We start from the raw sequence: 24,465 nt of genomic DNA, 5'->3' as shown, positions 1-24,465 counted from the left end.
TAAACATGAAAAATAAATATGTTCAATAATGTCGAATGTGATTTTCTTTTATGATGAAGTCCACACTTTATTTGTATGAAGTCCACAAAAAATATAAGAGAATGTTTGACACGCACCACGCTCAAGCAAATTTAACTGCGTTTAAATTACGCTAATGATCTTCCTCCGAAAAAGACACCAACAAAAATACATTGTCAGCCCTTTCTCATCCAAGCTGGCCTCGACGTCCCCACAGTGAGTTCGTTGAACATTTTATGAGGTCCTTCACACCCATCCCAACACCCTGTGTATGTTTCAAACACAATCTTTACTCAACGGCAGCTATGAACGGGTGGGATGCGTTACAAATCGTTACACTCCTTCGCCTACACTCACACTGATAGCACGTACCACATTTCGCTCCGCTTTATTTCCGTTTTGTGCACTTATTTTCGCAAATTCCGATCTGGTTCTATCATTGCACTGTGTTTTGAATATCAGTTGTGCAAGCCTCAATAAACTGTTCATATACTCAAGTGCTCAAAGCCTGTATAAGTGATATAAAGTGTATACTCCTTGGCGCGGTGAGCCTGTTGAATCGTCATGGCTGATCACTGTTTGACCTGCGCCCGTGCTTCGTCATCCGAGGAACTCACTTACACTTGCGACGGCTTCTGCAAGCGATGGGCTCATCGTTCGTGTCTTGGTGTGAGTAGTGCCGCAGTCAAGGATCTCATCAAAGAAGATTCTCAAATTCTGTGGCTTTGCCACAATTGTTCGGAGAATCGCCGCAACGGACACTCAGTGATGATTGCTGAGCTAACGGCGGCACTCACCGATCTCAAATCTCAGCTGTCAGCTGAGTTCCAAACACGTATGGATGCTGCCGCGGAATCGCTAAAACGCACGATGCTATCCTCACTCGATCAACACACAGATACTCGTCCTGCTTCACACACTTCTACATTCACCATTCAACGCAAGACATCGACATCCAAAGCACCAGTTCTTTCGTCAACACCAGCCACCGAACTTAGCAACCCGGCAAAACGTCGTTTAATGGACCGTTCTCCGCCGTCCGTTGTCGCCACCTCTCCGCTTCTAAATGGCACCGCACCCATCGCCACTTCAGCTCATGCCACATTGCTCCTACCACCAGAAACGCCTAAATTCTGGTTGTACCTGTCGCGCTGCCGCCCGACAGCCACAATCTTAGAAGTGGAGACTTTCGTCAAGGAGCAAATCGGCATCGAGGATGTCACCGTTTTTAAGCTGGTGCCACTTAACCGCGATGTCCGCACTCTGACTTTCTCTTCGTTTAAAGTCGGTTTGTCGCCGGATTATAAGGAGAAAGCATTATTATGCTCATCGTGGCCGATCGGAACTGTCTTCAAAGAGTTCACGGATCGTAGGAATGCTCCTATTTCTACATTGTCGACAAATCCCCTGACCACTACCACTACAGCACCAACAAATACACACGTACCTGTCACCACAAACACTGATGTATCTATTCATATGGAAACAAACAACAACATTACTGCCTCCACCAACAACACTGCAGTCTCGACGTCACCTCCTCGATCATCACAGCAGCAATAGCAACACTACTTACACACTCGCACTCTAAATCTCCGTTAAAATTTTACTATCAAAACACTCGCGGTCTCAAAACCAAACTTTCGGATCTTCGCATCTCTCTCGAAGTTGCGAGCTATGATGTCATAATATTAACTGAGACATGGCTGGACGATTCGATTCCTTCATCCCTCTTCTGTGACCGAAAGTATACCGTCTATCGTTGTGATCGTTCAAGCGCTAACAGTACCTGCTCTCGCGGCGGTGGTGTACTCATTGCCTGTTCCGCTAAGCTCTTGTCGCTGCACATTGAAGTATCCCAATGCTCGTTAGAACTTTTATGGATTCAAATTAAACTGAACGGTCATTCACTCTTTGTTGGTGGTGTGTATTTACCTCCAAACCTCAGCTCGAATACTGACACGTTAGACTCATTCTTCAATACAATTACATTAATACAATCTCGCATGAAAGATAGGGATTTGTTTGTCTTATGCGGTGATTTCAATCAACCTGGACTATCGTGGTCTCAAAATGAGGATTATTTCGCACCGCTTGCCGTTAACCCTGCCTCATCCTACTTTATAGACGGATTAGCTGAATTCAATCTGCGTCAACTTTCAGGGGTCGTAAATATTTTTCGGAGGCAACTAGATTTAGTTTTTGTTAATGAGTTAGTGACATATTCATGTTCACCAGTTTCTTGTAGTATTGACCCTATTGTTAAATTAGATCATTATCACCCACCTCTGGAATTCGTAGTAAATGTTCCTTTACCGCATAATGGTAATAATGTTAGAGATAACAAATCTGAGTTGAATTTTCGGAAAATGAACTTAGAAAAATTTAGGGAAATCATAACCAACTCTGATTGGAATTTTTTAGAAATTAGAACCGATTCTCCCTCCACTGTGGACGTAGCGGTGGAGCAATTTAGTAATATTGTTAAGGCAGCTCTCCCTTTATGTTGTCCTCGTTCTAAACCCTCCTCTCGCCTTCCTTGGTATGATGCTACATTGCGGTCATTAAAGGCGGATAGAACACGCGCCCTCAAAAAACTCGGTTCAACTCCTTCTGAGTATAATCGTAGAGTTTTCAAATATGCCGCTTCTGCTTTTCGTATTTATAATCGGGCCAGTTATAGGTTGTATCTTGGAAGGCTTCAATGCATGTTATACCGTAATCCTAAACTTTTTTGGTCTTATGCCAAGAAGCGTCGTAATCCCTCTTCCCTTCCTACTTCCATGTCGCTCGGTTCGGTCACTACGGACAATGCTGCTGACACCTGTTCCCTATTCGCTGAGCATTTCGCCAATGGTCTGTCTAGACCGGAGAGTCAACCTTTGACGGAGTCTGAGGGCATATTGCCTGGTTTAAACTCCGTCGCATGGGCTGAGGGTATTGTCAATGTTAATACAGTCTCTGAAGCTCTTAAAAAACTTAAGCCATCCTTCTCCCCTGGACCGGATGGAATACCAGCCTCGGTTTTAAAAAAGTCACCTTTTCTATTCGTCCCTCTATTGGTAAAATTATTTAACCTATCTTTGTCCTCGTCTTCATTCCCTTTATTGTGGAAGCGAGCATGGCTAGTTCCCATTCACAAAAAAGGTAACCCGTCTGTCATTTCCAATTACCGTGGCATCTCAATACAATGCGCAATAACCAAGGTATTTGAGCATATTATCCATACCTATGTGTTTAAACTCACCTCTTCTACTATTATCCCTCAGCAACATGGCTTTTTTCCTAACCGTTCTACAACAACTAACCTTATGTCCTTCACCTCTTTCGTATCATCCCAGTTAGAGTCAGTTAAACAAGTTGATACTATTTATACTGACTTCAAATCTGCATTTGATCGTATTCCTCATTCCTTACTTCTAAATAAAATTTCACAATTGGACGTCAATAATCTTTTTGTATCTTGGTTACGTTCTTTTCTATGTGATCGTTCCTACAGTGTTAAATTTAATGATATGTTTTCGACTCCCTTTTCATGTAGTGCAGGCGTACCGCAAGGTAGTGTTCTAAGTCCTTTGCTGTTCATAATTTTTATTAATGATGTCCGTACCACCCTCCCTCCTGAGTGTTTCCTCTGCTACGCAGACGACCTCAAAATCTTTCTCCCAGTTTCGTCTCCTAGAGATTGCATTTCCCTACAAAATATTCTTGATCGTTTTTCGTCTTGGTGTTCTAGTAATTCCCTCACATTATGTCCTGATAAGTGTAACGTCATTTCGTTTAGTCGTTCGCAGTCTCCAATCACTTACTCGTACGTCCTAAATTCTGTACAAGTCAATCGTGTTTGTGTCGTAAAAGACCTCGGTGTCTTGCTTGACAGAGGCCTCACCTTCAGCCACCACATTGACTCAATTGTCAATCAGGCGCGGAAAACATTGGGTCTCCTAAAGAAAATTGCGTGCGATTTCTCCGACCCAATGTGCCTGAAGACTCTGTTCTGCTCTCTGGTCAGATCGATTTTGGAGTACTGCTCTGTAGTCTGGTCCCCTACAGCTCGAACCCACGTGGAACGTATCGAGCGGGTGCAGCGATCGTTCACCAGGTTTGCTATATGTAAAATCCTGGGTAGATTGTCCTCCCCCATACCTCCTTACGAGGACAGGTGTCGTCAGCTTGGCCTGGAACTATTGGAAAACCGCCGTTCCCATGCCCAATCCTCCTTTATTGCCGCATTACTCCTTGGTAATATTGATTCTCCTTCCCTTCTTTCTTCTATCCCTTTCTACGCCCCTAACCGTGTTCTTCGAAACCGCCCTCCCCTAGTGATCCCTTCCCGCCGAACTGCAGTGGGCCGTAATGACCCCCTTCTTCGTGCAATTCGTCGATTTAACTGTGTATATTCTATGTTTGATTTCAACCTTCCCTTATCCTCTTTCCGATCCCGCATCAGAACCCTCCATAATCCCGTGCTGCCTTAATTTTTAATTTTTAATTTTTAATTTTTAATTTTTAAATTTTTGATTCTAATTTTCTAAAAAAAATTTTTTTTTTCTCAAATTTTTGATAATTCGTGTTGATTTTTGTTAGGTTAGGAACATAGGTAATAAGTATTATTTAAGCATTTGTGTAACCAAAAGGTAGACAAATAAATATGAATATGAATATGAATATGAATATGAATAAAGCTTCATTTGCGGCCGCTAATGAAAAGGTTTCATGCTCTAAAAATATTAAAATATCAACCGCTCATTCTTCCTCACCGTTACTTGTAAAATGGATGGGATTGAGGAAAAAAAATACTACAACTAACTAAACTGCACTGAAGAGGAAGAGCGTGTTCCTCTCCAACGGTCAATGCGCGACGAATGAAAGTGAAACATAATCCAACCGCGCGATCGTTAGCATTTGTTGCACGGGCCGCTGGCAAAGGCCAATATTTTGTTTTATTATGTTTTTATTTCTTTTCTCATACTACTTCTGACCATTTGTCATGTCCTGTAGAACAACCTCAGCGGCGGTTCTAATGACTTTTATGTTTTCGCTAAATTTTCTACGCTCATCAGTAATAAACTGCCAAAAGCTTCGAAATGTACCACAGCGGAAAGCTGCTGCACATGTGTTCCATTTATGGAGGTAAGCTTGCAACGACGCATGTGTTCGTTATTTTGTTTTTCATTCAACAGTACATCATACCAAATGTGAAACCAAACCAGAACTTTGTGGTTAACCCTGCACCACTTTACACGCTCACTCATAAATGAGAACAGGACGATATCTTAATGTCTCGAGTAAAGTAAGTTGTCACAATGTGCAGCACATGTTCTGGAACATCCACAGTAAAAAAACAGCCAACGTACGAAACTTCTTCGTCAACATATCGCATGAATTGAGATCCATCGGATCCATACACCCAAATGAAGAAGAATTAATTAGCACGCCTAATTATCGATACTTTTGTGAGGTTTATTCCCCGCACATGTTGCCTGTCCCATTAGAATCCTTGCAAGAAAAGTGCGAAGGAAGCAAAATCATCATCACCATGGGCAAACAATTTCACTCCGGAACGCTACATCTCTTCCGTTCGGCGCTGCAGGGAGCCATACTGTATGGGCTTCAAAACTGTCAACAACAGTTAACGACTCACTGGATAGCCAGTTAGCCCTTCAGGACACTATTCGCACTCCACTCTCGGGCGGCCGACAATCGGCAAAACAACGCGGGATGTGAGAAAAATGAGAAACGATCCCGTGCTACAGAACCCGATTCAACCGGGCGCCATACGCCAGAGCGGTTTCAGCTCGGTACAATAAAAAATAATTGAGAACATATAAAAATGACGCGAACCTGTGACATGGCCACATGACCAACATCATGCATAATGCATGAGTGTTGATATTTCCTCTCGAAACGAGAGTAACGCGAGCACAGCGCCAAATCAGGCCTGAAAGCTCTCGATCTCATGCTGCGGGCAACTGCGGGCACAACTGAACTAGGTGGACCAGAATTATGACGACGATTATTGTTATTATTATTATCATTTTACCGTAACCGGTGGCCAGCCAGTCCGCGCACAGCAGCACACGCTTGACCATAAACGCTGTTAATTATAGAAGTTGAGCAATTATACTTTTACCTCATTAGGAGTATTTGCACGGTGTGGTGCTGAACCTGGGCGCACTCAAACCGCGTCACTTAGAAGCATCAGCGATGGTACGGATTGCTCGGAAAGCTCGGGGCGCGCCGTTAAACATGGACAGGATGTTTTGCGACACTTTCGGCACCCCGGAATGCGTGTACTTGCCATGCCGAGCCATGTTTAGTGTGAGCGCGGTTTCAGTTCGCAGTTGATCACTTCATTGGGTAGCATTTTGCAAAGGTAGGAGAACTCTTATCCCGTCGTTCAATCCCTAACGGTCGCATAATTAGTAGTGACAGTTTCATTCATTTGTACAGCAGAAAACCGGTATCGGAACAGAGAGGCGCAGCATAATTTTGCCTTGTAATTGGGCGTGCCGTCACTTTACTGCCGAAGAATGCCACCCAAGAATCGGTGTTCATCCCTGTGACCATAACAGGGATACTACGAACCAGACTCTGATTACTGCGACAAACTCTCGGCGCATAACGATAAGCTTGTCGATAGCTACAACCGGCGGCAAACTTTAAACGAATGTCTTGCACTCTTCCCCATACGAAACCATATCCAAAGCGATCCTTATTCACGGACAATGAATTTCATGTGTTACTCGATTCTCGATCCAGCATGCATTTACTGTGTACGCCACCATTGTCCGGTAGTTCCCAGAACTAAGCCAAATCCAATTGATCTCGTCATTCGCGAACCGGGCAGCAATCCCACATTTTAAACTACTAAATTACCAATTGAGCTCGATTAAACTTAGATCACCGGTTGCCGCAGACATCCAACCAGCGACGCTGCAATGGTTACGCTGACGAGCACCGTGCCCAATCACAGACAGATGGAACATCCTCCCATCTCTGCGAGTTTGCCATTTTAATTAACTTACCCACCATCAATGTCAAAGTGTGCACAGTATGGTTACTACTGGTCTACAATTGACAAGAGGCGATTGCTCGCGATTGTAACACAGACACGATAAACCAACATTCAGCTGAAGCCGTTTTCAATCGCTCAATTACTAACGGGCGCCCTACTTCAAATGGGACGAAACGAACAACTTTGCAAATTTCCCTATTTCGATTTATGCTGCCCAATTCGTTGATAAACATCTTTGCAGAAAGTTTATAGATTTAAATCAGCTGTTGTTAATCACATTTCAACTTTATTTCAAACAGATGACAACTACTTCCTGGGAAAACGAATTTTGTGATCCAGTAGCTAGCATTCCGATGATTAATGATACTCCACAGATCGAAAAATATCCGATGTAGTATGCTTACAACTGCTGAGATCGACCAAATGATTGCACAGAGCATTGATGGTCATTAAAAAATTGTATCCCATCGCCCTCCTTCACTCATTCAAGAACACACCTACTGCCCAAGCATTAGGCAAATGGCCTTTTTTCCAAAATCCTCCATGCGAACGAAATACAGTTAACGGTCTATCCTCATGCATTTGAATACTAATAATTTCATGAGAAAATTGCCACAAGTCATTCGCTATCTGCACCAGCCTTTAGCCTGTGAATGGCCGGAAGGAAAGTTGGAACAATCGTATACACGCTCACACACAGCAGGCCAACACAGTAGCGCGCATCTGTAGTGCGAGAACCTAAATGAAACGTCTCGATGGGGCTCGGCAGATAGAAAACACGACTGGTAGCAAGGTTACCCAGTCCACTAAGTTGAAATGGGGATTGGGTTGAAAGAAAAAATCTCTTAAAACGATAGCTTGTTTAGATTATAGCATTTAATGAGCGCGGGTTTTCAACACAACGCAAACATCCACAGTCATCGTCGATCGCGTTATTATCGCGTCATCGGTTTCCCTCGACACCCACCCGTGGATAGCGCGAGTGTTCTCAACATTCACACACACACACACACACACACACACACACACACACACACACACGCGCGCGTAAGCACATAATTGATTGAGTCTTTTCGTTGCTTTTGGTCCATTGCTCACCTAATAGTTTCTAAGAATAGATTCCTCCAGCCTGAGTGAGCTTTAAGCTGCCTAAACTTTTCATTGAAGTTGATATTAAAGATCTTGCACGATATTTTCTAATGCATTATGGTTACATGAAAGGAAAATAAGAGAGCAATGCGCTTGTGTAAGCTAACGTTGCCACAAAATCGGACGAGATTGATACAAATCGGTACAAATAAAACAATGCCATACAAACAAACAAACAACTCATTCTCCTTTAAGAAGCTAGCATAGGATAGGATGATAGTTCCAACCAACATCAGATTAGCTCATCCTAATCAGCCTCTAACCAGTTCCAAATCGATCAGGAATCATTGCCAAACGATTACCGCTACGATCAGCATCATCAGCAAAAGAAACCCACAGCACGGCCTTTCAACTTTGACTGGCTTCTACACATTTGCGGGTGTGTCCAACAAGCTCGAGAAATGGACCGCACCTTCCTTCACGTCACGCGCGTCCATCCACATCCGTTAGCGGGGTTGAATCACCGTACACTTTCCGTGTACCCTCTATGGCTCATTCAATTTCCCAACCGTTTACTCCGCACACACCGTACAACCAATGGTTTGTGATATCGAAAATCTCTCCCAGTCGAATTCCACCTTGAAACCATTTTCGTCTCTTTTCACCACTGACTCCCCTCGCGATGCCGGGGCAGATGAGTTTCAAGATTTTAACATCTTCGTATCGTAACACTGCCACACAGAGGGAAACTCAACTAGGAATGGATGGATGGTTGGCTGGCTGGCTGCCAAAATTGCCAAACCCATCAAACCATCGGGCAAGCATTCATCGGACATTTCGTTCGAGCTGTGTTCGAGCAGGAGTTTGGCCTCTAGTTTCCTTCAATGGCATCATCACGATCACGAACACACCAGAGCACCATCTCGCTCGAAAGAGATGGACAGGAACGAGTTCGCGTGGAACCTCATTCATGGGATATAAGTTGGTAAAGGGAGGGGGGCGGAGGGACGATGATGGAGATCTGCCAGTAATTCAGAAGCTATTTCCAATCAATTATGTTACACAAAATTGAGCTGTTGAAGAGTACAAATAAGCAAACAAAAGGTGAATTAAGCTCGTGATGCCAGCCGTTTCAAGACGGACTCCCGGGATGGCACCGTTGCCACCGGCTCCATGGCTGGCCCATGCAGCCCCATGCAGCCACCGTTTGTCATTGGTGAACCATCCCATTTTACGGCGTGCGGGAAGCTACCAGTATCGGCGAGGGTTGGGAAGTGAAAAGCGTTCACGCTAACGCACACGTATCGCGATTGCTCAATGAAACACATCAATATCTATCATCTATGATAATATCGTAACTATCAGATGAGAAGAAGCACAACGGTCAAGTTTATCGATGTAAAGTCTCATCATCATGCAGTCCAATGCAGAGACATCACGAATGAAATAACACGTTTTCGCAAACAGTGCGTGACACGCAGTAAACATTCTTCGCATTTCTTTATGATTGAAATGATCATAATGATAAAATGACAAGCAACTCATCAATATGAAGTACTAGATCGAAGCAGCTTATTGTAGCAAAAAAATCCAACGATTCATCCATCCAATGTTGGTCAGATCAATTCATTTCGCAATATTATTAGATGGTCTATTCTTGTCGAATTTGATTCATTAAATGAGATAGTAATCAAAAGTGAAAGCTAAAGTAATATTGCTATCCTTTAAACCAACTTCAACATCATGCTCCAATACGCTGCTGTCACCTCATTTTTTCACTATCAGTAATATGTGAAATTTTCGTTCGTCGTAGTATCCAACCTTCCCTTCCGTTACAATAAAAATGACTCCAACGAAGCATATAATTTTACTTTACCTCACCGTTGCCGTTTGGACCTGTCTAGTCGAAGGGACGGCTGCCGATCGATAACGAAACGATCGAGACACTGCGATAGGTGGAAGGAATTCGATAATCCTCCACACAATGTTCGCCACCACCATTAGGCGACAGTGTCGTCCCCGGGTAAAACCACAAATCGCCACAATAATGCACAATCAAAACATTGCCACTGCTGCACACAACCATCATCATTAGCTTTACGTTAAAAACACCCCTAGCCCCAAGGTGGACAGGTAGACCGGCAACCACTCATTCCAGAACAATTCCAGACCGGATTCGATCTGCCTACCCCGCACAGACTTGCTTCCCACAACCGTTCAACCATTCACAAACACCAGGACTGTCCTGAGTACTGGGTGTCGTTCGATTTGGTGACTCGGTCAGCCATGCGTCGGGACCGATACGCCGTGCTGCTGCCGAGTGCCTGGTAATTAGCCGTAAAGCTGCCCTAATAGTCACAATATTTACAGGAAGGAACTAACCTTAATCCGGACTTTCCCAAAACATTCCACCCCGTTCGCTGCGATCGCCAGCCGAGACACCCTGACATGAGGATTGCCGATATAAGCAGCCGACCCTTTGCCTGAGGTTTCTAAATCTCTTCCAGTTCTTGATCCGAAGAAGCTACCGGAGTGGGAACACGGAGAATGAACGATGCCAAATTCTTTCCTACTGAGGTAGAAGCACCGGTAGAAACAGCATAATAGCCGAGATTAACAAATGGCACACTGAGTCAAATTCAGAGAAGGTAGAGGAGGAAAACTGCACTTCCCCATTGAAAGAAAGGGGGTGTGAATGATTTGCGGTTTTTCGGCAGCTCTGCCGAACCTCTAAGTCATAAATAAACAACAGCTTTCGGGGTACCACCCGTTCGCATGCGGGAATGGTCCACTCCGGATGTGGTCGTTTGTATAGTTTGCGCATCCAGTTCTACACTCCTTTTGGTAGCTGGTAGCTGATGATAGTGCGATTTGCAGATGTACCTGATACCGAGAGATGGAGATCTTCTGGTTATGGCTCAATTCGGAAGGGATGTTAACGTTACACATCCATGGTCCGCTTGAGAATACGAAGTTTAATTTACATTATTGCACTGTTTGCAAATAGTAAACCTTTATTTAAATTTCTCTTTTTAAATTTCGTATAATAATTCCATTTCCTACTTACTGTATCTTGCATCTTTAGATTATGCTCAACACATTTGCATGTACACTGTAAATATAACGCAACATCAAATTAATGCGGAGGCATTATTGCCACTTCATTACCAGCCCTTAGTAACGAACAAAAACAGCAATCCCTCAGACTCAGTTTGGGTTGATGGTTTAAAAAATAGAAGCACAATGCGACCGTTTCCCACTCCAAGGTGATAATGAAGATTTCACTCGTCCGAGTGTTGTTTAAACTGCTCAATGATTTGTTTACCTAGTCCAACGGTCGATTGTCCACCTTGGACTTTCTGACCAAACGATGACTACTACATCTTCCACTACTTCCACTGCGAGAGTCTGTTTTGCACGCGACTGTCAACAATTTGGTATTTTTTTAATGTGTGTGAATAATTATGCAAATTTACAGAGCTGGTGCTCATTTTCACACGCCCGTGCTGTATGGCCTTCTCCGGCTGGACTTTCAACAATTGTGCCAAACTAATGCTTGTGTTATTTAAAACATTCAGGAATCGAACGTAAAACATTTCTTTTAAAAAAAAATAATTAAAATTAACTTACATCTAGAAGTTGTGTTTCGTCTCTTTTTAAACAAATTAAAAGCAATAGGACTTGCTTCAAGACAGTACATCATCAAAACCGTTCCCTGTCATGAGCGAGTTCAACCGGACAACGATAGCTTAGACGGTGTTGGCCGATTGAAATGAAATTCAATTATACTCATTTGCACATTTGGTCTATTTTGCAACTGTGCCGAAGGAGACACGGATAATGGGTCGTCTGTATATTCTACCCATACTTGACAGAACACGCTCACTGAATGGTGTTTTGGTTTGGTTTGGTTTCCTCTTTTTATGCACCATTCCCCAGCAGAGTGACTAAATGAGACAAACAATAGGACGTTGAATTATAATGAAGCTTTATTTAATTTTTTCCCATGCATAATGGGTTTCTTTTTTTCTAAAGAAATTTAATGTTTAGTAAGGTGAATGTTAATTGCAAGTCTTCTTGTTTCACTTTTCCTTTCCCAAGAGTGATGATTGTTTTATAGCAACGAGAAAAAAATATTGCTTTGAAAGCATTTTGCTGTATAGTTTTAAATGATATAAATTATTTTACTATTTCTCTTGTTGGTTGCACTGTTTCATAACATAAACCGACCATACTGTTTTTGTGCCAATGGATCGAGTATAACCCTCAATATCCTTATCAAGCAGACAAGCGAGACGATGAACTTCATCTACATATCCGCTCAATTACAAGCGTATCCTCCACTGATCCGCTAGACGAACACACAGCGTCAAACGGACAACGGGTTAGAAAGGAAACTCGTACACTAAAAATGGATTTCCATCGCCCACAAACGACCATCCATCAGAACCATTACCATACCGAATGAATCTTGCGCGGAAGGTGTACTAGAGATGGAAAGTAGAAACCTCAACCAAATAAACAAAAAAAAATCACACTCGCGACTTACCTGTTTTTCGCTGCCGCCGCACGGTCTCGTTGACGTCGGTTTTTAAACCAATTTCCCACCTGCGTCGGAGTGAGGCCAGTTGCCTGGGCCAGCTCGCGCTTCTTCGTCGGGTTCGGATACGGATCCTGGAGGTACCATTCGCGAAGCAAACTGCGCGTTCGCTCCTTGAAGCAGTGCGTCTTCTGCTCGCCGTCCCAGATCGTACGTGGAAGCGGAAATTTCTTCCGGACGCGATACTTATCGACTGGTCCTGGACGTTGCCAACGGCAAAAACGAGGTGTTTTGTGTGTGTGTGTAATTGTATGTGTTACAACCCCATCGAGGATAGCCGCATCCGGTTTGAGCGGATATTGAAGCCACGTGAAAGGAAGCGATTTTGTGACCGGTGACGAGAATGGACGAGAAATCCATTTGCCAGCAGCAATCAAATCCGTCGCGGCCAAAGTCCACGTTGACGACGTTTTCCGATAGAAGTCGATTAATGGAAAGCGGTCCACCGTAGGGAAAGCGGGAGCAAAAAAAGGAAGAGAAAAAATCGACAAATTATTACTTTTTCTGCCAAGACGTGTGTCGGTATTGAATGTCATGAAATGTGCAAACACATCACAAAAAAAACCCTAACCGCTCGTGTATGTATGCAAATGGTTTCATTACTGGTGGATTTTGTTTTTTGTTTCGTCGATTATCCAGTTCTTTGCATCTACCTATAGGAATATAGTCGTTGGGTGCTGTTGTGTTCTATGCATGCAAATCCAAGGTAGCAGACAGTGTCAAAGGACAAGAGTCGAGTGTTATAACGATATCCACTAACACTCTAGCTGGAGGAAATCGGACAGATCAATTAATAAAGCATATCCGTTTCTGTTCTTTGAAAAAGAGAAAATAACTCATCATCAACTTGCTACTGGCTTGCATAAAGACTAAAGGAATGATAAATGTAAAATTCCATTTTCTACGAACATATGAAACAAACATGAAATAATGTGTTTTATAAACATTGCAACAATTAAATGAAAGTTATGATTTTTTTTTCAGGAGAAAAGTTATGATATATTGCGAAGATAAATTTGTTAGACTCTTTTACAGATTTCAATTCAAACATATTTAACTCTAATAAAACTTCTCGGGCTTATTACAATTGTTACAATTCCTTAATCATTTGTCATTATGTTTCTACCGTCTTCACAAGAGATCATCACCAATACCAATGCTATTAGTATTAAATTTAGTCGCTTCATTGTTTCGACACCATTTCATACATTTCAAGACATTCGACACACAACAGCCACAAACACTAGCACAATTGCAACAGGAATACACACGATCATGCTTACCCAACGGTCGTCCCCGCAGCTTTTCTGCCTCGTGATAATGCGCCTCTAACCACATGGCCTGTAGTTTGCCATGGGACGTTTTCGTGAACTTATGTCGTTCCAGTATCGAGTAGAGCTCTCTGAAAGACAAAAAGGTAGAATATAAGCAGGACCTATCGTATTCGCTGAACGAAACAAGAAACGATGTTTTTTGGAGGCCTACAGAAGTTAACAGGTCTAGAAGAAAAAAAAACTTTGCTCATCGATTTAATTTGGTCAATAATAATAGAACAAATAGCGGTAGGATATGAAGCTCTCTTGTTACTTTTCTATATTTTACGAAACCAGTGTACTACGGCTGTGTTGTGTGTATCATTTTATTTTATGTTTTTATGATAAAAAAGAAAATCTTTCTAGCTCATTCCGGCAAAAAGCACACACAGTTCAATTTAGCCACCATTCATTTCAGTTGAAATTGTAACAAACGAAAGAAAAACAACAAATCATTTGCAAATCGCACACAAGGCACACACTTCAGCAAGCGGGGATAACAGGCTAATTAAATTATTTATCGAAAATTGAGGCCTCTTCCAGCACCTTTCGCTCGTCAATCATGTAACCTAGCGCGATCTCTACACCGAAGCCCGTAGCTCGCTAGCATTTTGCCATACCTTTCGGCCTTCTACACAGCTTCATTCTTCTTCTCTCTTTCTCCTTGTAGGTCCATCATAGCCAAATATTGGACGAAAAGTCAACCCGATTAGCTCGTTGAGCGCCCGGGGGAGGAAATGGTAATCTTCCGATTTGGAGATCATTATTACAAATTTCATTCTTCGGATTTGGATTCCTCCGGAAGATCGATCGATCGAAACGAAATGATTGGAGCACGAAATTGATCGATTATCGAGACGCGAGTTTTTCACTTCTGCACAAGCACACGCGCACAGAAACACACACACAAGCACACGCACATATGCCATATTTTTCCACCCGCGTAAATTATCCGCTCTCGTGCGTTGTCCACTGCACAGCAAACAGCAGGAGGGACAAGGCAAGCAGGCAAGGAAAACAATGCAGTTGGATGCGAGTTTACAGCAGAATTTAATTTGTTGCTGCCAGCTAGCGTTTCGATATGATACCTCGCACATGATGATCGGACTCGCCATGGCCGGACGATGGGTGAAATGATTTAATTTGCCTCCCCCCAGCTTGCTGGTTTGCGAGCAAACCGTAGTGAAAACATAATCGAGATAGGTTGAATGTAGAAATATTCATACCCCAAACTTATACACCAGTATGTGCATATTATAATAATGCATCACATATTAAGCGAATTCACGTTAAGTTCAAATATATCTAATTGTTCGTTTCTTTTGTAGATCTTGTTTAATTTTCTGCATCACATATTACATATTGATGCATATGTATTAGCTTTACTTTTGTTTTATTAACAAAAATTAACAAATGAATATTGTTTTCCAAGCTTGAAATCATTTTATAATTTGGATTTGGGATTCAGTGTACTATCACTTTTGATTACGAAAGATTACGAACAATTGCTTGCGAAAGATGCCGAAGTATTGCTAAGGGTTTTTTATTTTATTTTTTAGAGCAATTTTAAAAGCATTGTTGTTTGAAATTATAAAATATTATGGTTTTTGTTTTTATTTAGTGACCGTTAATGTCAAAAGTTTAAAATTGACTTTAAAACGACAAGAATGATATTTAGAGTCTCAATTCGCTCAAACGAGATTGCCTGTTAATAAATCTAGCACTTTAAAAATATTCTGTAACTCCTTGCTCGAAGAAAACACAAGTATTCTACTAAAGACCTCACAAATTAGGCACGACTGATCGTTTCTACTGTGCCGCAAAACCTACCGAAAATGTCCGGTGTGGTAGGCGACGATAGCACGCGCACGCAGCACCGCCTCGGAGCGATCGAGCTCCGTCACGTTCGGGTGTGCCACCGGCAGGCTCCATAGGAACCGGGCCAGCCGCTCGATGTCGCCAGACTCTTCCAGCGTTTCGCAGACGGTCGCAACTTGCGACGCGGTAAAGTTAAGCGTCGGTAAGGCAAACAGCGGGCTGGGCGCGAGGATCGGATGCGGTTGTACCGGTGGTGCCGGGTGCGGAGGATTGCCAGATCCTCCCGTCGGTGGCCCGACGGCCATGGATGGTTGTCTGACCACCGCCAGATTGTTTGTGTTTGGCGCAATTTTGGCGCGTTATGCCGCGGCCCGCCGTGCTGGTTGTGCGTTGCTCCTTCCCAGGTGAGGTAGCACGCCTCTCCCACGGGAAATACGGTTCCACCCACCACGTTCCCTATCGGTTCCTTCCGTCACTGAGGTGATGTTCGGTTTCGGATATATCTATACGTTTTCCTAATCGGTCAACATTGCACGAACGGTCACTTGCTCACTGCCCTTTGCCCACTAGAACCACTTTAATCAGCAACACTTTGTAGAGGTACATTGAACGTAACCCGTTTCCTCATACCAACTCATAGTGGAGGGGGCTGAATAAAATCACACTCAAAACACACATACAACAACCGACAAAACTCACAAAAAGTTGACTACTGTCGAATCTATGGGATGTACCACTACCTCACGCGCATATCGTAGGATCTATCACACACACGAAACCTCCGCACTTCCATTAACTCTTTGCACGATCCGTAAAACACTTGCTTGCACTATCTGCCCGCAACTAGCGATATGACAATCGCGTTTTTCATTTGAGGTTTTTCTTCTACACCGACGAGTTAGTTGGTTTCGATATACACTACTAACAGGCATGGATAGGGTTTATACACATTTGCTACTCGTTGAGGGCTTTTTGGTATACAGCAACAGCATCGTTATTGTCACATAAAACACCATTTCTCTGCTTCCGAAACCAGAGTAAAGCGGCAAAGTACCGCCGGCAAAACTACACAAACACACAATTTTGTTTATACTTCTACAAATCATTTAACCATTGGTATCTTTGCGCCTTGAACTTTAACCACACGAATGCAAAGTTCTGCCGTAAATCGGATGGTCGTATGCAAGAAGAACACTATTCCACCAACACACTATTCCTGGCCGCGCACGTGAGACGATGTTACAAAAAGATTCGCATCTATCTTCCGTATTTTTGTGTACTGAAACAAACAATAGGCCGAACCAGAAAAGCGCACCATTCAGCACGTGTTTCGAACAGGCTACAGTTGCTTTACTACCTTCTCGGCCGTACCGATCGAATTTGTTGGTATACGCACTACGTAAACGCAGAACAGACGCGCGTGCAACGCAATCACCTTCCCGTGCAGTGAGCGAATGAGAATGAAACTACACACCCCGAAACGGTCCCGCAAACGGGCTCCGGTGCGAGATGATTCGACGACGACTCGACCGGCGGAGCGAGTGAGCGAGGAGGAAAGAAAGAGAGAGCGATCTAGCGCACTCGCTTACGTCGCCAATACGTGTGGTGCGGGATGCTGTTGGCTGGAAGCGAGTCGACGGCGAAACGGCGATACATCTCGCCTCATGCGTCTCTATTCTTCCATTGTGTTCGGCTGCACTCTAATAGGGTGTATTTATTTTGACACACTCAATCCGTGCATCGCTGGACTGCGATCCGATTCTCCGTGTGTGTGTATGTATGTGCGACACACGCTATCATTCACAAGCGAGTGAACCTTGTAAAGCTACTGATATCTTATTTGATTTTCAGTACATAAACTCTGTTTTAAGCTTCCCCACCCTTTCGATTTCTACACCCTGCTTAACGCACAACCCCCTACAAACACACAACGCGCAACGAAAAATGGTGCTGCTGCCGTACGCTGATTAGCCCAACGAACAAGCCAATCACCGCTCACCAATGGGCCGTTGAAACGTTTCCTTGAAACATTGCACCCTGTGCAGTGAAATATTTCATGCAAGCTTCTTCCCCATTTGTGTGAGGGTTGTTCATAAGCGTAGTATTTTCTTTCAAATTACATCGTTGTAGGCGTGGCCTAGTGTTGAGAAAAGAGTAGAAAGAATAAAATAAACAAAAAAAAATAGAAGGCTTAAACATGTTAGTAGTATGACGCGTGTGTTCAGGAGGAGCGGGGTTATATACAGTTGTTGTTACATGTGCCAACGACGGTCAAAAGTGTCACACCGTGGTTGGAACAGCCGCAGCGGAGGAAAGCAGCGCCGGCACAATGGATCGCTTACAGCTTGGACCGATAGTTGGCCTGGGCTGTGGCAGTATCCTTGCGTCTGGTCCCGTGCTATCCCTGCAAAGCATACAGTGCGGATCAATATCATCAACGAGACCGGTGAGCCTCGGAATGCGAGCATCAAAAGGACACACATTGTCCGTCGCCGGGATAGTGACCCGGTTGAAATTAGCCAATACTCTCTCACATACACACACACACACATCAACACACAGGGAAGATCGGGAAAGGACAATTGCGGTTATAATATGCCTCTCAAGAATTCAGGAAAAATGATACTGGGAAAATTAAGCCCTAGAGCCTGTAGCACAAAAATGCATAAGATAAGATAAATAATTTTATAAGGTTTTGATTTAAAAATTTAACAATTTTATATAATAATTTGTGATTTATAAAAATGATTTTTTTATGTTCTAATCTTTTTAAACAAGAGCTCATAATTTATAACAATTATAACATATATTCAATGTTACCGAAGCAATCACGGTTGTATCATGCTAAATTCTCACACAAAACATATATTTATTACCATAGTACATGAAATGTGGTTGATCTTTTACATAAAATGATCTTTTATACGTTTATTTTCAAACATTTCATGCATTTCACTTTTCCAAATGGTTTAATGCCCTGCCATTTAATGTGAAATTTAATTCACTAAACTCTTTCCAAACGGTGGCTAATGGATCCATAAGCGAAATCACCTCCACAAAAACCCAAGCTAGTGCAGACCAAGTTCGGGTAGGCAAAACTTTCTACGGTAAAGAATGCTGAAATTACACGATCTTTTGCAAAGTAGCTCTATTATTTAGTACCACTTTACCATCATTTCTCTGCTCAATACCCACCGGAGAGCCGGATTCACTACGCTACGCTAGTTCCGGTAGGAAGCAGGAGCCACATGAAACCATACACTACCAATTCGCTCGTGTTGCCCGTGGCAGAGCGAAAAAGAAAACACACGACCCTTCCCTTCGGAGCGTCCCCGAAAAAGGGCGACGGCATTTCCGTATTGCAGTGCAGTCGATGGCTCAGCGCTTCCACTCCCAAGGGGGTCCTTGATTTCATGTTCATCAGCTCATACAAACACAACGGGCATGGGGATGCGTTCCGTTTCGTTACCTCCCTATCAGGAGGTGCTATGCCCTGCAGGGACTGCAGAAGAATAGCACACATACATAGCAAAAACATGAGTATCATGTTGGGCCGACTCTCCAGCATATACATCGCCGTAGCAATCAAGGCGAGCGCGGTGCGAACGACCGAACTATATCCTGCCATCGCACTCCATCCCCGTCGGCGTGGATCATGTACAAGTGAGCAGATCGATGAAGCGGACGCCTCCCAGCGTATACATAGTGAAAGCTTGCCACCGTTTCAACCAGCCCTTAAGTGTCAGGATAACAACGAAATGGCAAAAAAAACCCTACAAACTCTCTCACACGCACACACGTACACGCATTCATACAACACGAGTGAGCACGAAACGAAGGAGAGCTGAGAGGCAAACAGGGTACGCGTACTCGGAAAGCGATCCGGGTCTTAGTATATACGGTACTACGCCACCTGGTCGTTGCGAGCTGTAAAGGAAGGATATTGTTACCCATTTTTTGGTATGTTGAGATTATATTTTTTGCCTTTTTTTTAATAAAGCAAGCTTGTACCTATATATCACACTGTCGCACGGAGGAAGCAACCGTACACACCAGCGTACTACACTGAAAGCTACACTTATACAAGCTCCAATAAACCAAAGCAAGTGATGTTTTCTTTGCATTCAAACACTCTGAGGCTCTGTTCTTATGGTCGCTGTATCGGATGCTTCTTTTTTCACGTACTTCTGAAAATGTTTTCTCAAGCTTCCCGAAAATGGGGTTGAGTTAGTGTTGAATGTGGCCTTATGTTTTCACTATGGCCTCTGTCTGCCTGTACTACACCGTACTGAGTAGCTGTGTAGCTGAAGACAGGAAGAGTTTTTTACGACTTACATTGCTTTTTAGGAACGATTCCTATTCACTATTTGAAGCTATTTTGCTACTAAATCTGAAGCGTGCTAGAAGATGGGAGGGTTGAAAACTGAGTTTTATCTGATCTATCTTTTACAATTAATTATTTTGGATTGCACTTTTATATGCTTGCATTTTTAACTTTTGAATTTGTACTAAAAATTAGAATTATGAAGAATTTAACTAAGGCAATAAAAGCATAGAATGAAAAGTACTCAATGCTGTTTAAAAAAATTATCTTATTTTATAATTGTTTACTTTAAGGTTAATCGAACTTTCTTAAGTGGAAGGTACATTTTCTTGAATTTTAATGCCGTAATAATGCACTATCAGTTTAAGTAAGGTAGTCGGAGCTGTTCTTTTTGAATAAATACAATAAAAGCACAATACAATTAATGAAAAATAAAAGCACAATACAATACAAAATATTGCAATGTTTTATTTAAATAATTAAACTTCAGCGCGTCCAAAATAATCCGCAAAAGGGAGACCCAAAGTTGTGGTTTTTTTCTGTAGCAGGATAGTCAGGCATATACAGGGCTTGAACCCATTACTGGCATGTTTTTAGATCGTACAACTTAAGGAAAAGGCCAAGAACCTCAGTGCACGATTTTGTTTATTTAATCGCTAAAAATTAATTGTAATGCAAAACTTGAATTCATTACTGGCCTTTCTTTCTTAAATAATAAATCTACCTCATCTAACACAATAATACACACATTGATGGAAAAAATAATAATAAAAACAATGAGAAAATATGTTCGTGGAAAAATCCTCCAAAAACTATCTAAACTGTATATTATTCTTTTTTTAAGGGACTTTGGGCCTTTTGGCTGACATTCGCCTCTTAATATAATTCTGGTTGATCTTGGTTGATGGTAGCCATTTCCCCGTTAACAAATACCACTATCAAATTCACTCACCCTATCAGCATTACGCAAACTCCAATCTATTCGTACTAATTTGCTCCCCACCCTGCGCTGCATCCAAATGACCCCAAACTGTAAACGAGACAGGGCATAAAATTATCACCAGCTTCAGCTTTTTCGGTTCATACTAAAATTCAAACTCGCTTCCCTTTCACAGGCGCCATTATTTACACCCCTTCAGCCCAATGCTGGCGTCCGACATTTCGGCCGACAGCGCCGAACGACAAATGATTCTAAAATGTGTCATAACCCTTGCCGCACAGTTGGGACGATCAGTTATTTTTAACCTTTCGCTTCGCAATCCCATCTCACCTCTTCGGCTTCGGCGGTGGAAGAGGTCGGGAAGGTGATGCTGAGGACACTGCCGTGTTCCTCACTTTTGTATCGAATTTCAAAGTGTTTTGCTTCAAGTCAAGAGTCCCAATGGTGCCCAATGTGGCTGGATACCACCGTCGGCGGTAGACTGAATGAGGAAAGTTGGGATGAGCCAGCTTGCGTAGAATCTCGACAGCAAAACGCACGGGCAATGCAACAACACTGCTGGTGTTGGAGTGGGGAGGGTGGGCAGCAGAGAGCGAAGGCGTCAACGAGCGCTGCTTGTTTGGTTTTGTCACATCATTTCCTATTCCAAATTGACACTGTCGACCGTGCGGCACAGTACCGCGGTAAGTGGATAGGTCAAAAGATCCCCGGCCCGACCGCGCTGCAAGTCAGCCTGGCACGTATGGGTGACTCCTGCTGCCAGCAAAAAGTAGTCACGGCGATATGAAACATCTGTACCGGGGGTTGGAGAGGAGACTATGCGAGAGCGACAAGCTGTTGGTGTAACACGGCGGTTCGGGAAACCAACGATAATGACTATTTAATCTTTCTTTCGTAAATTTTTATAGATATTACAGCAGTATTGCTTATGACAAGAAGCACTTGTTTCGACATTTGATAAAATTGCTAGCAATAATTATGTCTTTAATGCCCAACGGTGCAAAAGGTGGACGAACGACGACATGGAAATAAAATAAAGAAAATCTACCTATCGATGACCAATTACCGTTGGATGTGGTTTAACTTTTACGCTCCCGCCTTCCAAGAACTTGCCCCAGTGCACTCGAGCAACATATTCTACCGGCTACCATTTTCCACGAACCGGGTACCACAATTACTCGACGCAACAGATTCTCGTCCACGGCTCAAGTACCACTCAAGCAAGCATCTCCCCATCACCTACTCTCTACTAGTACGGGTCGCATACAAATGCGCAAGAAAGACGCGCCAACACCAAGTGGGACGTTCAAAGCGAAACTTCCGACACGATCTCCGTAGCCAATCGATTTCGCTGCCCGAAGTTATCGAGCTTTTTTTTACAGCGAAACACTACTCCATCTTGTACACCGACAGCTCCCCCTGCCGTTCTCTCCTGTGTCCTACGAAGAGTAGTCCTAAGAAACTGCGAGCAAGAAATCTTTGTACCACAGAAAGTGCTTCAACCAAACTGCTTCAACTAAGTTCTTCTTACCCACACCGGACACCGACAAACGAGTTTGAGGGATGAAATCTCATCACAGCGGAAATATCGTGCCGGAATCAAGTAGTCGGATTCGGATAGCGTCAAAGCACGATGATGATGATGATGGTGATGATGACCGGGCGACCGACCGGGACGAACCCCATTGGCCACTTCATTCAACAACTTGCTACAAAGTTCCACGAGTGGGCACATACGACCGACCCACTCCGGTGTGGATGAAGGTACGCAGCACCAATATCACCACCAGCACTGCCAGTTCCATATATGGGGTACGTCGGGCTGCTTTTGCAGGTGCTACTCCATCCGTATACGTATCCTGCTCGCGGAAGCACTACCCTCACCCCTTCCAAACCGGTTCTGAAGTGGTATCTTCAGACGTAATAATCCTTTTTAACTACTGTTTGCTCGCTTCGAACGCATTCACCGATTTTTCGGTGAAAAGATAAAGGCAATGTAAACAATTTAAAACGAATAGTATCGGAGCGTTTCGGTTTCGGACCTCTGGTAAATCAAAAGAAGGGTATTTCATTTACATTGAGAAACACAACATCACGAAATGGAATTGTAGTTTACAAATTACTTACAAAAACTGCATACTTCTTGTATTTCTTACAATGCCACAACACGACAATACACTCCAACCGACATTGCTTCCCACTTCTTATTAAGTGAGTTTTTCAGGCGAAGATAGGATCACCTCGTCATTGTCCGAACTGGCAGCATCATCCTCCTCCTCCAGCACCAGCGGCTCGTCGCACGCCATCTTCTCTTCCACGATCGGTACCGGAGCAACGTCCATTGCCTCCTCCTCACAGGCGCTTGTACTCGTCGCCGACATGGTCGGATCCAGCTTGTTCTGCAGCTCGGCGATGGAGCGCATGAGCACGCTGAAGTCTTTCTTCTTCGTCTCCAGCTTTCGCTCCAGGTCGGCCCTGTTTTCCTTCAGCTGGTCCAGGTTCTGCTTCAACGATTCCAGCTCCTGCACCGTCTTCTTACGATCCGGCTGCTGGTTGATCGTTTTCGCCAGCATGTCGTACTCCATCCGGTTCTTGCGTATCTTTTTGGCCAGCACCAGGTTCTGCTTGCTCTGTACGATCTGTGCCTTTGCCGTTTCGATGCCCGTCTCTATCGTGTCCGAGATGGTGGCATAGTTTTTCAGCTCCTGCTGCATCACGGTCGCATAAAAGTCGGACTTTTTCATGTCAAACTCGCACTGTGCTAGCTGGGCGAGCAGCCGATCGTATATTGGTTGACTAAAGGGAAGGAAAGTGTAGTTATTTGTACCTGCCCTCTGTTCCGCTCTGTACAACACTGCTTACCTGTTGTCTGAAGCATCGTTCGAATTACACCATTTGATAAACGTTTTCAGCAAATCGTTCAAGCGTCTGTCGTCGCCGGTTCCATCACCATCGATTTGTAGCCGGCGTTTGATAACCTCTTCTGCAATGCCATACGGAAGGAAAGCGTTAATATGCTGTTGAGTAACAAAATCACAAAGTACTTACCATCAGACATTATAGCAGCGTTACGAGCGTATATTACAATTTTTACTAGCAAAACTATTTTTATTAGCAGGACGGAACCAGCGCGCTTGCTTTTGTTTGTGTACAGCGTCAAACATGTCAAACTTTGTTTACCCTGTAGCTCCCTTCAGAAACGTCATCGTCATCGAATTTTGGACAAGGAAAGTGGGCTCGTTCAAACGATTTTCGTTGGCAAATATGCAGAAGAAAAGATTTGTTTACATCGAATTGAATACTTCAGAACGAATACTGCTTAGAATTTGTAGATAGGAATATAAA

General features: G+C 43.4%; 2 protein-coding genes across 2 annotated transcripts in view; both read right to left on the bottom strand.

The window, feature by feature from the left end:
• The window catches only part of LOC120951231 (protein Optix), a 57,311-nt gene extending 39,615 nt beyond the window's left edge, over nt 1-17,696 (bottom strand). The window contains exons 1-3 of the mRNA XM_040369814.2: nt 15,869-17,696; nt 14,009-14,127; nt 12,675-12,924 (exon numbers count right to left, since the gene is read on the bottom strand). Coding sequence (XP_040225748.2) covers nt 12,675-12,924; nt 14,009-14,127; nt 15,869-16,161 — 662 coding nt within the window. The 5' untranslated portion in view covers nt 16,162-17,696. The remainder of the gene's footprint in view (nt 1-12,674; nt 12,925-14,008; nt 14,128-15,868) is intronic.
• Nucleotides 17,697-23,220: 5,524 nt separating this feature from the next.
• LOC120952456 (THO complex subunit 7 homolog) lies at nt 23,221-24,293 on the bottom strand. The gene is made up of 3 exons (XM_040371786.2): nt 24,169-24,293; nt 23,983-24,103; nt 23,221-23,916 (listed from the first exon to the last, which is right to left on the bottom strand). Exons 1-3 carry the CDS (start codon nt 24,176-24,178, stop codon nt 23,328-23,330), a joined length of 720 nt encoding a protein of 239 aa, XP_040227720.1. The 5' UTR covers nt 24,179-24,293; the 3' UTR covers nt 23,221-23,327.
• Between the last annotated feature and the right edge of the window lie 172 nt (nt 24,294-24,465).

Source organism: Anopheles coluzzii, chromosome 2, assembly GCF_943734685.1.
Source record: "Anopheles coluzzii chromosome 2, AcolN3, whole genome shotgun sequence".
Taxonomy (NCBI): Eukaryota; Metazoa; Arthropoda; class Insecta; order Diptera; family Culicidae; genus Anopheles; species Anopheles coluzzii.
The sequence above is the reverse complement of the archived record's forward strand: the minus strand, read 5'-3'. Positions and strand labels throughout refer to the sequence as shown.